General features: G+C 41.4%; 1 protein-coding gene across 1 annotated transcript in view; it reads right to left on the reverse strand.

Annotated features, from left to right (window-relative positions):
• The window catches only part of ANTXR1 (ANTXR cell adhesion molecule 1), a 264,134-nt gene that overhangs the window by 193,230 nt on the left and 54,910 nt on the right, over positions 1 to 15,994 (reverse strand). Inside the window, exons 4-8 of the mRNA XM_015094293.3 lie at positions 11,746 to 11,827; positions 11,160 to 11,193; positions 9,660 to 9,739; positions 6,316 to 6,384; positions 4,787 to 4,867 (exon numbers count right to left, since the gene is read on the reverse strand). Of these exons, the coding sequence (XP_014949779.2) occupies positions 4,787 to 4,867; positions 6,316 to 6,384; positions 9,660 to 9,739; positions 11,160 to 11,193; positions 11,746 to 11,827 (346 nt within the window). The remainder of the gene's footprint in view (positions 1 to 4,786; positions 4,868 to 6,315; positions 6,385 to 9,659; positions 9,740 to 11,159; positions 11,194 to 11,745; positions 11,828 to 15,994) is intronic.

The raw sequence follows: 15,994 nt of genomic DNA on the forward strand, positions 1-15,994 counted from the left end.
CAGACTTGGGCAGTTTATCTAACTGCCTACACCTCAGTTTCCTCACCTGTAAAATGGGGATAATAAGTCCCTTTTGAGAGAGTGGTTGCGGAAGTAGTTAACAGAGGAGCTGGCAGAAGGAAGATGCTCAATAATCATGGTAATTTTTCTTCTTTTCACAGGTCTCATTACTATTGGTCCTGAGTGTTTGTTTATTCATCATCCAAAGGGGATAAAAACCATGATCTCTAGATTCCCTGAGCATCTTGATTACAAACATGATCGTTCCTTTGTCGGCCTTTGTATCGGCTATGGTTGCCTATTGCCCTTACAGTAAAATACCATCGTTTTCAAGGCTCCATGTGATTTATCCACTTTTTGCTTCTTCCTTCATCGTCTGTCATTTACCATCCAAGCCCCACTCTTCTTCAATTCTGTTATTCACCCTCTTAGGGTTCTGCTCTGCCAAGAATGTTGTATCCACACTTTTCCAATGAACAACTCCATTTCACTTTGAGGTGATCTCTTCAAAGGAGCCTGAGTTCTTTGCCAACCACTTTACTCTTAATCTCAGTTATATGTTACTTTCTATATACCATGCATCACAATTTAAATTATACATGTTTATTTATTGAGTTGTTTTTTTATGTGTTCTTCCCACTAGATTATAAGCTCCACCAGGATAGGGTCTCTATGTGCTTACGTATAACCAAATGGGCAGAGTCTACCATAAAAAGTTTTCAATGAATATTAGAGGAATGAATAAATATTAGCCCATGCAGCTTGATTGGGGATTTAAAAACAAGGTCACTATTGAGAGGTACAAACCGCTGTATAAAATAAATAAGCCACAAGGATATATTGTACCACACAGGAAATATAGCTGGTATTTTATAGTAACCTTAAATGGACTATAATCTATAAAAACATTGAATCATTATGCTGTACACCTGAAACTAATATTGCAAATCAACTCTGCCTCAATAAAAAAAGAAGGTCACAGCGGATCTAGAACTTCATGAACTATTTGAGCTTTTGAAAGCTGCTCTGCACTCCTATTCTGGATAATTAAACCCAGTCCTACTTTATTATGAGAAAAAAACTAGCCACAAAACAACATCCATGGGAAAAAGCTGGAAAAGATTCTTCAGATGGGGAGAGGGGATACAAGAGTTTTCTTTTCAGTATCCAGAAGGAGAAATGAACCCACTTCTTAAAATTAGTTAGCCAACTTTCAGGCCATAATTGTTTTTGTCTGACTTGAGAAAGATGAGCTGTACTGTGTTTGTCCTCATTTTTCTGTCCAAGCAAATGAATTAACAACTGCAATAAACATGGGTTTCAAGTATTGGAAGGATGGAAACCACCAGCATAACTCCCAGATAAAAACTCACAAGAATGCTATCATTCAGCTAAAAGGTTGGAGTCTCAAATTATTTTTTCCCTTTTTGGAAGACAGTTTTACTAAAGTTTCTTAAACATCTTTGGCGTGATTTCTACTGGAGGGGTAGGGAGAGCTTTACAAACATCTGAGCTCATACTGAGCTTGAATGAGTTGCTAAGGCTGAAACAGTCAAAGACAACACAATTTATACAGATAAAAATACTCAGATTATTTGGGGAAGAACCAACTCCTGAATGATGTGGCATACCACTCATAAGAATCTTTGAACAAGTAAGAGTTGTCCCTGTTTAGAACCCAGACATCTGAAGAAAGGAGTTCTACAGTAGCCTCATGACTGGGCTTCTGCCTCTGGGGCCCCTCAGTATTCTTTTTATAAACAGAGACACTGCTATCAGATTCTCTTCTTAAATGTCACTTGTTAGATGTTCAAATGCTTCAGTGATTACACTAAGTTGGAGTTAAGATTCCTTCCAGGCTCTCATCAATCTGCTTCCAACCCAATGTCTTAGTTTATTTCTCATTATTCCTGACTCCTTTACCCAAACTCTCCCAGACAGATTATTGTCCTCAAAATATGTTTGCTCCTTTCCATTCTTTGGGCTGAGGTCATATCATCTCTTCTCTGGAGCTATCCATCACCCATCCCTGGTCTTTTAGGAATTCAGGTCTGCAGTGGCAGCCCACTCCAGTACTCTTGCCTGGAAAGTCCCATGGACGGAGGAGCCTGGTGGGCTGCAGTCCATGGGGTCGCTACTAGTCGGACACGACTGAGCGACTTCACTTTCACTTTTCACTTTCATGCATTGGAGAAGGAGATGGCAACCCACTCCAGTGTTCTCGCCTGGAGAATCCCGGGGTCGGTGGAGCCTGGTGGGCTGCCGTCTATGGGGTCACACGACTGAAGCGACTTAGCAGCAGTAGCAGCAGCTTCTCATGAAGTCTCCGGTCCAGAACAGTTCACCTCTGAGCTGCCACAGGATTCATGATCAGGCCTGAATCCTGTTTTTAATCATCTGGAGAAATCACTATTTGGGTGTTGTTTCACAGCTTATTACATTTCTTGTTGTTTATACTGTCAAGTGTGCCACATTGATCTCAGAATTATTTATAGGACCCTGGGGTCCCTCACCTGGGGATCCATAATTGGAACTGATAATCTTCTATCCTTTCAATTATTTCCACTTTCTGATTAAGGTAGTTTAAGCGGGTTTCTCTTTCTTGCAATCACATCTTAAAGAAGACATCTGTCATATGTACACGTTTAGGATAGGAGCTCTCAACTTGGGGTGGAATTATTTTTTCACAGTTCTGGAAATGTAAGGTCATACATATCGATGCTCTGAATGTACAACATCTGGGGCACTGACTGAAAAATGCAGATTTAAAAGATGCAGGTTCATAGGCTCCATCTCATATTGATTCTGATAGAAGCTCTTAGGGACAGACTCTGGGAATGGGTAGTGCAGACAAGATTCTCCACATGATCACTATGCATATTCAAGAAATTCAGAGGATCAGGAGGAAGCTGACACTAAGGTTTCCCATGTGGTGGTGAAAGGACATGGAAGAGGAAATAACTCATATGTCTTGAGTACTGATTATGCGCTTGATAAAAATATTAGGCATTTTCACTGGTGTTATCTCTTGTAATCCTCAAACAAGATTACAATGTATGTCTTATCATTAATCCCCTATACAAATATGGAACAAAAGAAAATACCTCATCCAAGGATCTACACATGATAAGTTGTCGGGCCAGCATTTAAACTCTGGACTGACCAGCTCCAAAGTTCATACGTCTCACTCTCCTTTCCTCTCTGCTGGGGTTCTTAGCAAACCTTGGAGGGAGGGAGAGGGAGCATGAGGCACAACAGGTTGGAGGCTTCCTAGGTCAATCTGCAGGAGCTGGACAGATCCTGAACTCCTGAGGAGTAACCCCTGGATTAAAACCACATTGACATCTTAAAAGGACAGTGATCCTCTGAGCTCTGAATCTGCACCTTGGACCCCAAGTCTAAAGCCTGGTGAACGCCAACTACAGATACCGCTGGCTGTCTGCCTGGTTCCCAGACCTAAAGGTGGAGGCTTTAGCAACTCTGGACTTCATTACAGGTGCAGCACACACATAGGCCTTTTGGCTGAAGCTTCAAAAATCAGCATTCTCCAGTATTCCGCTGGACCAAGGGTCTAGCTAGGGGATGGAAGGTAGAAAAGAAATCCAGGAAGCCGGGTCATGTTCACTGATAGGAAAGGGATGATTATAAACAAAACAAAACCAGGCTGTGATGGAAAAGAGGGCTGGTGACTATGCAAACCCTGGGGAACATGGAAACCCTCATATTTTACAGTAAGGTTGAACTATTACTCAGTTATAAGAAAGAAAAACACAATTCTATTTGCAGCAACATGGATGGACCTAGAGATTATCATGCTGAGTAAAGTAAGTCAGACAGAAGACAAATATATGATATTACTTATATGTGAAATCGAAAGAAATGGTACAAATGAACTTATTTACAAAACAAAAACAGACCCACAGACATAGAAAACAAATTGATGGTTACCAAAAGGGAAAGTAGGGGGAGGTATAGATTAGGAGCTTGGGATTAACATAGATACACTACTATATATACAACAGATAACCAACAAGGACCTACTGTACAGCATAGTGGACAATACTTAATATCTTGTCATAACATATAAGAGAAAAGAATCTGAGGATCTGAAAAAGAATATGTGTGTGTGTGTGTGTGTGTAACTGAATCACTTTGCTGTAAAACTAACACAACATTGTAAATCAACTATATATATTAAACAAACAAATGAGCCATGGAAAAACAGAGACACAAGAACCTATGTTGTGACTCCAGGTAAGTTCCACTCATTAAATAAATAAAAGTTTAATATTAAAAAAAGAGACCTTTTAAAATCACCAGGGAAGATTTTAAAACTCCTGTTCAGATAATCATCAACGGGCAACCAAGGGAGAAGGCCACTGGTGGAAAGTACCTCTGATGAGCAGGTGATGGGGGTTGAGCCTGCAACGGTCTGAAGGGAGGCTGCAGTCAGTCATGACTGGGAAAGCTAAGGTCACTCAAGAGCACAGCAATGGGCCACAGTGCTTCCAGTATGAGAACTGCCTGAAGTCTGGCTCACTGCCAGGGCAGGACTCTTCCATTTTTAGTTTTCCACTGTAGGGTGAAGACTTGGCACAGAAGAATACAAACAGGTGTGAAAGTCAGGAGGGAGAAGTGGAGCACAGCAGATAGGAAGATGTACAAAGGCGTGTGTCTCAAGAACAAGACCACCAGCCTCAGCGAGAGGCAATGGGGGCACTGGACAGCAGATCAGGGGGCCGGAAGGGCCGGAGTATGCAGTCCCAGAGGAAGCTGCTCTACTCACTGAGTGGATGATGCCTTGCAGGGCCTGAAAGCCGTCATTTACCGGAAACACGTGATCCTTACTGTCCGCAATCCGGGCCAGCTGAGAACATAGCAAACACAAACACACACGGAGACGTGTAAGGTTTGGACACGGAGAGCCGGGAAAAGCCACTGGGTCCAGGGGGCTCCATCTCATTTAGAACCCGCAGGAACTGAAGGGCTTGCCTGGGCTCAAGGGCCTCACTGCAAGGCCCTCAGTCGTAATGAGCTTACCAGCCGCCCTTCTGGAGCGGGTCCGGAGAGTCGGCTCCAGCTTTTACGTTTGTTTTAATGCTTGTCTCCTTGGGAGCAGGGGTAAGCTTGCGCAGTGAGATGAACATTTGGCCTGGGTTGATGTATTTATGGATTTGGGGGCTGGCCATTGGCTCATTTTCCTCCCATTCAACCACATTTCTATTGGCAACTGTATTTGAATCAAACAGACTCAGGTTTCCTTTCAGAGCAACTTTAAAAATAAATTCAAACTTTGGTGTTGGGTGAGGTCAATGAATGGGGACCCTTATCTCAGACCCAAGCTGCTCATTGAGGGAAGAATCCTTAAGACTGGTTTGGCTGCTCCTGCTTGATAGAGCAGAGGACCGAAAAAAGGAGAAATTGATCTGAGGTTTTCTCCTCCCAAATTTCTGTCTAGTGCTGAGACTGCCACAGTTAGAGTCAGTGCCAGGATTTTTACTGATTGCAAAAGGAACACACAATCATTGGGAAATTTTAAAAAACCCAGGAGTGTTAAAAAGAAAAAAGTTCATATAATTCATGTGTTAAAAAAAGTTCATATAATTCATCTATCTATCTATCTACCCATTTGTTCGTTCATCCCTCATCTATTATTGTTAATTTGATATATATAGGTATTCCTACTTTTTCTACACAAATATCGTATTTTGTTTTAAAAAGTGGATTCGTACTATTCCCAAAAGTTTTTGTTACCTTATTTTATTCATTTAGCGACATGTCATGAGCATTGTCCATGTTATCAAAACAAAAATAAATTATGAAGAACAACCCTTTAGGTTGCTAACACATTTTCACAATTTGCTTATATATACCTGGACATACTTTTCTGCCCACTGGCCAATTATTTCCATTCATGGGAGGGGTATTGAAAATGCATTGTGTTTTTAATGAGATAAAAGGGATATTTGCCATTTAAATAAGAAAATCAGATTTGTCAAAATAAATTTTAAAGAACCAACCTGTTTCCAAGTTAATTTCAATCTGTTTTGACTTCTTGGCAATTGAACATCTACTAAAAGTCAACTAGAAAGGATGCTGCCTAGATGCTCTGTGTTGAAGACCCTCAAGTGTATTTGCAAATAGGTTCACATCCCTCACACATCCAATGACTCCCTTCCTGTTTAGCATTCCTGGAAAAATCATCTATCTAAAGGGTATTTATGCTGCTGATGCACTCTCCTCACCAAATGCATATGTTTTCTATCATTCACAAGCTTAATATGCTCCCAAGCATGAAGAAATCTATGTTCATACCTGTGTTTCATTGAAATCCTTCACGCCTACACAGTAAACGATTGCACCGAGATCGCGGGATCTGTTCGCCTGGGCCAATGAAAAATGACATTAGAGTGAGAAGCAGTGGCAAATGTAGTCCTCTTGGATCAGCCAGACTAATGCAATAACCAGGTATTTATTGAGCATCTACTGTGTGCCAGTACCATAAGGGAGAGGGCAGTCCCTGTCCCTGAAGAGTCAATACTCCAGTGAACATCATAGTCTAATTCAATATGGTAGATGCAAAGGGGGTGATTAGTCTAATGGGAGGGGTTGAGAAAGATCCACAGAAGTAGAGTCTTGATGAGAAACTTTGAATGACAAAGGGAGGAAAAGGAAACTGTAGGCTAAGTCATATTAAATACTCTGGGGAAATAATTATCTTTTCTGTTCCTCTGATGGATTTTTAGTGACATAGGTTCTTCCTCTGTAATGGCATCATGCTCTGACAGCAAGGTTGTAATCTTTGGAACCTGATATACCTGTGTTTGATGCTTGACTTAGCTCTGCGAAGTGTTTGGGGGATTAAATGAGATAACATATGCAGAGCTCCTCACATGAGGCCTAGAACAATACAGATGGGCATCAATGTCAGCACCTTTGTGAATAAGGGTTTTTTATTCCCAAAGACACAGGGTCAGTGGTATGGGATTTGCAGTCCATATTTGAGTGGGTGAACCTATGACCTTCTCTACAATTAAGTATTGAGAGGGCAACATAATGAATAATATACAGATTTGGGCTTTGTTTTAATATTTGATTTATTAAAGACTCTTCCAGGTTTTCTAGGTTGTTTGTTTCAGAATAGAAAATAAAATTTGTAATTCCTTGGTATATGTCAGTACAGTAGGATATTAATAAATAATTGATAGGAAACATATAATAGGTGCCCAATATATGCATATTGATTTCGATGGTGTCCTTTTATCCCCCTTTCTTAGTACTCCAACCCGCTTATGATTAACCCTGAATTTTAGAAGGGACAGAAACATACATCTTTTTACCTTCAATTTAGAAATTATTTCTTGCTGTTTTCAGGATAAAATTAACTTTTAGATACAGTCTGCTGCTGCTAAGTCACTTCAGTCGTGTTTGACTCTGTGTGACTCCATAGACGGCAGCCCACCAGGCTCCCCTGTCCCTGGGATTCTCCAGGCAAGAACACTGGAGTGGGTTGCCATTTCCTCCTCCAGTGCATGAAAGTGAAAAGTGAAAGTGAAGTCGCTCAGTCGTGCCTGATTCTCAGCGATCCCATGGACTGCAGCCCACCAGGCTCCTCCATCCATGGGGTTTCCCAGGCAAGAGTACTGGAGTGGGGTGCCATTGCCTTCTCCAAGATACAGTCTAGCCCCAGCCTTATCTGCAACAACTTCTATATGACATGTCTCCTCTAGCAGGGCTTTATATAGAATTAACAAAAATGGAAAGGTTCATTTTCTTTCTGTATCTTGAACTTTAGCTTTCTGTTTCAGACACCCTCTTCCTATTGCCAGTGGTACTCCAAATATTTTTCTAAGTTTGCATGTGCCATACCTAAAATTCTTTTCTACCAATCCCTATTTTAAGCCTGTCACTTATCATTTATTTTATATCACTTATTCCCTTATTAGGGTTTTTACTTTGATTGCTACTTTGCATCTAGATAAACCATTTTGCATTCCTATTATATAGCTAGTTTCAACTTTTTTTTAAGTTAGGAATTTCTATATAGGAATGTATTTTCATATAGGAATATATTGTTTCCCAGATGCGCAGGGAGCGTCTGTCATCATTTACTTATGTGTCTCCCCATTGAGAATTTTGTACAAGTTAGAGATGGGGGACAGTAATGTGTTTACCCACTTAATATCCTCATAAAAAAAGTAAAGTCGCTCAGTTGTGTCCGACTCTTTGCGACCCCATGGACTGTAGCCTACCAGGCTCCTCCCTCCATGGGATTCTCCAGGCAAAAGAACTGGAGTGGGTTGCCATTTCCTTCTCCAGGGGATCTCCCCAACCCAGGGATCGAACCTGAGTCTCCTGCATTCCAGGCAGATGCTTTAACTTCTGAGCCACCAGGGAAGCCCAAGAGTTAAGTGAAGTTGCTCAGTCGTGTCCAATTCTTTGCGATCCCTTGGACTGTAGCCTATCAGGCTCCTCTGTCCTTGGGATTTTCCAGGCAATAGTACTGGAGTGGATTGCCATTTCCTTCTCCAGCAGATCTTCCCAACCCAGGGATCGAACCCGGTCTCCCACATTATAGACAGACACTTTACCGTCTGAGCCACCCAGGAAGTCCTTTGCCAAAAGAGGCTTCAAAAAGTTGAACGTTATTACATGGTAAAGTCCTTGAGGGCAGCAACTGTATCTTACTCATCAATGTTTCTCTAGTCCAGCAAAGTGCCCATACAGGTCAAACTCTAAGTAATTAGTGAGTGAATGAATGAATGAATGAATATATACTTCTGACTTGTGGAGAAAGCTGAATTTAAATTAAATAGTAGTCAAGAGCTTCAGGCAAGGGTAAAGCTCTGGTTGATTTCCCCTCAAGAGGCTGGCATCGCCCTTCCTCCTCACCTGTGTTTCTCCTTATTGTGTTTTTTTCGAGGTTGTCCTGAATGAGCCTTTGTCACTAATGAGGCTTCAGTACATTTCTATGGTGAACTGGTTTCCTTGGGTTACTTATACATATAGCTCGAACGTGAAATTTGAAAGGAAAGAATTTCCTAAATATAAACATCACTTTCAAGTCCTAGACAAACCTCTTTTTCTGAATCTCTTTATACAAACTGAGAGCTTCATTTAGAAAGAATTCCTTTAATTACTGTGGGGAGTACTTTCCAAGAGCATAAAGAAAAGGAAAAAAGGAATATTGAAGGAGAGCTTGCAATTTACTTTGTCACCAGTTAATGTTCAGCTTTGATTCTTAGTAAGAATTTCAGTGATTAATACATTTTGACAAAATTGGCTTTTACGTATTTCAAGTAATTCTTTCCCCTCCTGTTTTTAGTAGAAATGAAAGAAAAATAGTACCGATGGATTTGTTGAAAAATGATACATAGTATTTCAAAACTGCTTTCAATAAAGAAAGGCATGACAGATATATTTTATCCCCCAAAGTAATATGCAAATATTTTGTAAAAGGGAAAAATACCCACCATGTGTGAGACATGTGGATTCACTTTAAAAATAAACTGTTATTATTTTTCACATATGGTACTCTATTTTATCTGGGGATTTTACAAAGAAAATCTATCCTTTTTGCCCAAGTAGAGAAACTGCAGTCCATTTCAGAAGGGAGAAGCCCTGTTTGTATGTCAGACACAGGCCAGGCTGTCTCTTACCTCCCTCTCTGAATAGAAGAAGAGGTCCTCATGGAGTTCTCCATCAGTCAGAGCAATGATGACGCTGGCTGTCCTGTATCCTGCTCAAACAACACAGACCCACTCAGTTCATCCTGCCACACCAAGGAAACCTCCTCAGCCCTTTGAAGCTGTACCATCTGAGGTTCAGTATTGTGAGAATCAGCACCTTTTCTTTTGAGACTGGAAGTAGCTCCAGCATGAAGAAGAATATGGAACAAACTCTAAGGGGGAACATGTTTTGTTTCTGGGTTGCCGAGTCTTGTCTTTAAAAAAGACCAAACCTTGTAAATTGGTCACTGGACTGATAGCTGGGGGTAGCTACAGGGAATCACACATGACTATTTCCTAGGAACAGTCCAACTGACTCTTGCCAAGAGCAAACTTGACCACCTGGGCCATCCAGGTATCCTTCTCACATGCTGTCCTTCACTGCATGCTACACACCTTGAAGAGTTTGGCAAAGAGTAACAGTCATTATGGTTTACAAGTTGACTAGAAGTATTACAGCAGTTGTCAAAACTTACTAGAATTCTGTTAGTGATTTAGAAACTTCTAGTAACATTGTTAGTTGTTCGGTTGTGTCCAACTCTGCAACCCTATAGACTGTAGCCCACCAGGCTCCTCTGTCCATGGAATTCTCCAGGCAAGAATACTGGAGTGGGTGGCCATTCCCTTCTCCAGGGGATCTTCCCAAGCCAGGGATCCAACCCGAGTGTCTCACACTGGAGGCACATCTGAGCGCATCTGAGCTCACATCTGAGCCACCATTGCGGATGATGTCTTTGTAGTAACAAGTGTTGCTATAGATACTGCGTCTGTCTTATTTGTTGCAGTTCAGAGTAAAATAGGAAGTGGACACCTCTACAGGTCTGGGAGAAAAGTCCCTACTGTAGTGCTGACTCTCTTTTTGGAGATTTGCCTCAGAGAGAGAAATGTTACCCATGAAAGACAGGGTAGTAATAGTATACTGACTAAAACAATAATAAATATTATTTCCATGTGCTAAGCACACTAGCAAGTGCATTTCATGCCCTTTCCCCATTTAAATGAAGGAACGATGAAGCCAAACTGGTATCTTAACCTAAAATCATATCCAGTCACAATGATGAAGAGGCTTGGAGCTCAGAGAAGGACAAGAAAATTAAATTTGACATTAAAATCCAAGACTTTACTAACTCATCCAAGTATTTATTAACTTGATGAATTCAGCATGCAAAACTGGTCATGAGCATTACAGACTGTGGCCCATAATGAGATCTTAATTAGTTTTATATAACTTTTTGGGGAATCATCAGAGCAGTAGAATCTGACCCGGTACATGCCATCTTTCTATGTGTCCCTTCTCTGTGATGAAGTGTGCGTTCAAGGATCTGAAGCAATATCATCTGTGTCTTTTGAAACAGGAAATTACTGAGGTGATTTTTCAGAAGGAAACACAGAAAAAGTTAATCATAATGGTAATTCAGAATATAGTCTTACCTTGACTGTTTTCGTAATAAATCTGCTCACTGGCCTGAAAAACACATGAAAAAGTCATTAGACATATCTACTCTTTGCTACAACAAAAGCCATAGTGGGCAGTGGTCTCTGATGTTGGATCCACAGTCTTGGGTCAGTCTTGATTCTTTATGTAATTCACCCAGGTTTCACTCAAATACCAATGGATAACATTCATCTAAAGTTACCTTGCATATCTTACTTCTCATAGACTGGGACTTGTTTTTCTTAAGACTGAAATGATGAAATTCTGTCTCAACCTCTGAAGAAATATATAGAAAGGCTACCCTGGGAATGGAAAGGACTTGTGTGTGGCATGATTCACGAGCATCAGCCGAGCATTAGCTGAGATTCTTCATCCGGTGTCAGGGAAAGAGGAAGGAATTTCATTTATTCAGCTCTTTTGGATGGAGTTATTGGGTACACACTTATGGGAAACTTTTTTACTCTTGCCATCGAGTATGGCTCAGTTCCGTTAAAACATGTGTCTCATCTCATCAGCCAGCCCTGTGTTGATGTTTCTACATCACAATCTATATTTGGAGTTTAAAACTCTTTTTGAAGTTACCCTTTCAAATCCTTCATGCATGTAAGTGTCTCCTCCTGGCAGAACCTTCTGGAGTTCTTCTAGCCCTTGACGGATCTGTTCCCTGAAATCCAAAGACACCCTGTTAGTCTTGTTTTTTTTTGCTGTTGATAGTCACATGCATTAGTCTTTATCTCCAAGGATAGTCTATATTACCCCATTCGTCCCCTAAAAGCCTATTGGCAGGAAAGTCTTTGTAGTAAATCATCAATTTAGGGCCAGCCATAGTGTAGAATAAATGAGATTCCAGGGACTGAGGGAAAGGACACTTCTTCAGGAATCTGTGGGTGAAAATTTTCTGTTCCCTGGAACAGGACAAGGTTTTTACTCTACATTGGAAACAAGTCTTGAGATGCAGCTGGTCTTGAAGGAAACATACCCACCCTAGGCAACTTCATATCCAGATGCAAAGGGCTCATGTAGTCCAGAGAGAGGGGGGTACTAACAACCCAGGGCAAGGCCACCACAAGGACCACAGGCGGGAGGGACAGGCGTCTGGAGCAAAATGCCACCAGCACCACTGTGCCAGAGAAAACCAAGTAGTCAGCTTTGAAAATAAAGACCCTGGCAAATTGGGCTTTCCAGGACACCAACAGTGTTTTCTGTGGGCTGGAGTCCGTGTTTTCTTACTTTGATTGCTCAAGGTGGTAGTGGTGCAGGAAGAGGAAGTGGGTTATGGTCTTGGGAAAGGGTCTGACTGCAGTGGAAAACATGAAGCTTAGGGGACCAATTAGAATCTTTGTGGACCATTCCCTTAGGGATGTTAGATGTCCACATTCCCATTCCCATCAGTTAAATAGCTCCATACTATGCTGAAAAGGGCAAGAAAGTGTAGTTTTTGACAAAATAAAAAAATGAACTTCACTCATGAATAGTAATCCCATAAAGGGTTTGAAATTGTTCTTCCTCCCACTGGGGTCTCTTTAGGGGCAGAGGCTGGAGATGCACACTTTAGACTGGGTAGGGAAAGTTCTTTTCAGCAAGGAAGGAAGCTAATGTTCACTAGGCATCCACTAGAAACAGGCCCTACACAGATTTCTGATTTCATCCTCATAATAACCACTCCAGGTGGGTATTACTGCCCTCAGGTAAGAAAACGAGTTCAGAGAGGTTAGATAAGTAACAGAACAGAGGCTTGACATCAAATCTGCCTGATTAGAAGACAAAAAATTTTTTTGCCTGGATTTCTACTTTGCCAAGCAGCATAGAACAGTGAGAAGTTTTCAGTAAAACTTGAATTAATGAAGAGCAATGGCAAATTTTAATACCATCTGTGTTCTAATACTGTGTCAAACTGTTTGAAAAATACATACAATTAATTCACTTAAGCATTATGATAGCTCTCTGAGGTAGATACTAGAGTTATCTTTATTTCACAGATAAGGAAACTGAGTCACTATATTGCTGAAAGTATTAATAGTCGTTTGACTTCCCCAGTTCAAATTAGCTCCCTCAATCAGACTTCAGATTGGCACCCGACAATTTTGGATTTATAGCACTTAGGACATTTTTAACTAATAACAGTTGACATTTTATGACTAATTTATAAACTAATAACTAATTATATAACTAATAACCTCTGTTTGTTTCAGCTCTAGAATTTAAGGAAGTTGTCCAAAGCTCCTTCACTACCAAGTGGCAGAGGTGAGATTTCAACCTAGAGGCCCTGCTCTCAGTCATTATGATAAACTATTTCTCTCTTGAATAAATGAATGAACAAATGAATGGATAAAATTTATTACTTGTATATACTGGTAATTGCTTAAAGAGGAAGCCCAACACAGAATTAATATTTTGTTAAACTGATGTAATAGGGTGCTCACAGGTGAGACTGGATCGTCAGGTTGGAAGTTTTAAAAGACAAATTGAATAGGGTTTAAACTGAGGTTGCTGATGCTTATAAGGTGGAATATTTAAGGTCAAGTAACTTAGAGTGACTGAACTGACCTGCACTTAGACTTTGGGAGACATACAGATTATTGTCTGCTTCTCTTATCAGTGCCCAGATATTGGCTCACGTGCCAAGCTGCCCAAATCATCCAACTGGAAGCCTTCTCTGACCCCCTCTACCCATTAGTTGTGTTCTAAAGTTTTCTTGAGACTGACGCTTCTATTTCTTTTGCCTACCTCATGGCCTGGGCCACCATCATTTCATACTTAGACTATTGGGAAAGTCATTAGCTATCAGACTGCCTTTTCAACCCTCTGCTGTCCAATCTCCACGTGTTCTTAAACTATGTGTCAAAACATGCCATTCACTCCCCTGCTCAAAACCCTTCATAGCAACTGATTACACTTGGCATAAGATCTCAAATCCTTACCACAATCTTCAAGTGCCTGCATGGCATGGTTCTCTCCCTCCCTGACAGTCTCAGCTTGCACCACTCTGCCCCTACTCCCTTCATCTGAGTGCCACTGGTCATCCCTAGCTCCTTTCTCCAACAGATCCTTCACACCTGCAGTTACTGCTGCCTAGGGATGGGAGATAGTCTTTGCCCAGCTCTCCACTGGGCTAATTCTCTCCCAGCCTTCAATCCCAAGCTAAATATCAATTGCTCAAAGTAGCTTCATTGGACAATTAGCTCCCTCAATCAGACTTTACAGGGCATCCCACAATTTTTGCTTTCTAGCACTTAGGACATTTTATAAGTCATCTTCAGTTCAGTTTAGTTCATTTGTTTCAGTTCCAGACTTTAAACTCCATGAGGGTTGGGCCATGTCTGTTTGGGTCTCCACTGATCTTCTGTGTTTATGACATACCTGGAACATTAAAGACATTCAAAAAATATTTGCTGAAGAGGTAGAGGAGGGAATAGGCTTCATTGGCTACATGTGGACAGTAGCCAGGCAGAAGCTGACCTGGTAGTAATTGACTGTAGGCCAGGCCTGGGTCCATGTGATTATAAACCATTCTCTATGCTGTACCTCTTTACAGAACTCCCACATTTTAATAAATTCCATGAAAAGCCATAGTTTAATCTCAACTCTGTTGTTGGGTTATGAGAAAGAGCATAGACCTGTGCATTAGAAGGAGGGTTAAAGATGAGAGCAGAGTCCCCCATGAGGCCACCACGGTAGGGGGAGGGTGGCATTAGCATTCACCTGGCAGAGGGCAGCTTTGCCCTGCAGGTCAGCCTTTTCATGAGGGTAACAGCAAAGGTCCATATAGTCAAGGCTATGGTGTTTCCAGTAGTCATGTATGGATGTGAGAGCTGGACCATAAAGAAGACTGAGAGCCAAAGAATTGATGCTTTTGAACTGTGGTGTTGGAGAAGACTCTTGAGAGTCCTTTTGACTGCAAGGAGATCAAACCAGTTAATCCTAAAGGAAATCAATCCTGAATATTCATTGGAAGGACTGATGCTGAAGCTGAAACTCCAATACTTTGGCCACCTGATGGAAAGAGGTGACTCATTTGAAAAGACCCTGATGCTGGGAAAGACTGAAGGCAGGAGGAGAAGGGGACGACAGAGGATGAGATGGTTGGATGGCATCACTGACTCAACGGACATGAGTTTGAGTAAGCTCCGGGAGTTGGTGAAGGACAGGGAAGCCTGGTGTGCTACAGTGCATGGGGTTGCAGAGTCGGACACGGCTGAGCAACGGAACAACAGCAACAAGAGCCAACAAGGTGGCAGGATGGTGATGCTGGGATAGGAGAGTGTGGCTGAGACAGAAAACTGGGGTTTGTTCCTAAGTCATAGGGGTCATACGCTGAAACTCCTTGGTATAGCTGAGGTGCAATATGGAGTCGGAGGATAATTTCTAATTAGGTGGACGCAGATAGGGCACTGAAAGGAAATGTGAACCAAAAAAGTAAATGTGGTCTTGTCTTTGGTCATTGACTAGTGAGGTCTAGGAAATTTTGGTAACACTAAAATTGGTGTATTGTGTTAAAACTGGAACTTTAAAAAGAGGAAAGAAAAACGGGATACTGGGGGTGTGGAAAAGATTCCCTGGCTGCTTTGTATTTTTTCTCTGCCAAAAAATGTCTGGGAACGGGGGTGTTTTCTCTAAGCCTATTTCCTTTCCTTACAAGTGTTTTCTTGAGCTTTCTATTTTTTTGGTACCAGAACAAGCATAGGCTGTTTTGGGAGCTGTCCTTATCCTTGATGTGTCCGGCGAGATATGATGAGCTCACTGGTCCCAAGCAGTGGTCACACTTCCCTTACACCACCCTTAGTTGGTAAAAGATCAGATGACTTATGGCCCCATCTCCCTACTCCATGCC

This window comes from Ovis aries, chromosome 3, assembly GCF_016772045.2.
Source record: "Ovis aries strain OAR_USU_Benz2616 breed Rambouillet chromosome 3, ARS-UI_Ramb_v3.0, whole genome shotgun sequence".
Classification (NCBI taxonomy): Eukaryota; Metazoa; Chordata; class Mammalia; order Artiodactyla; family Bovidae; genus Ovis; species Ovis aries.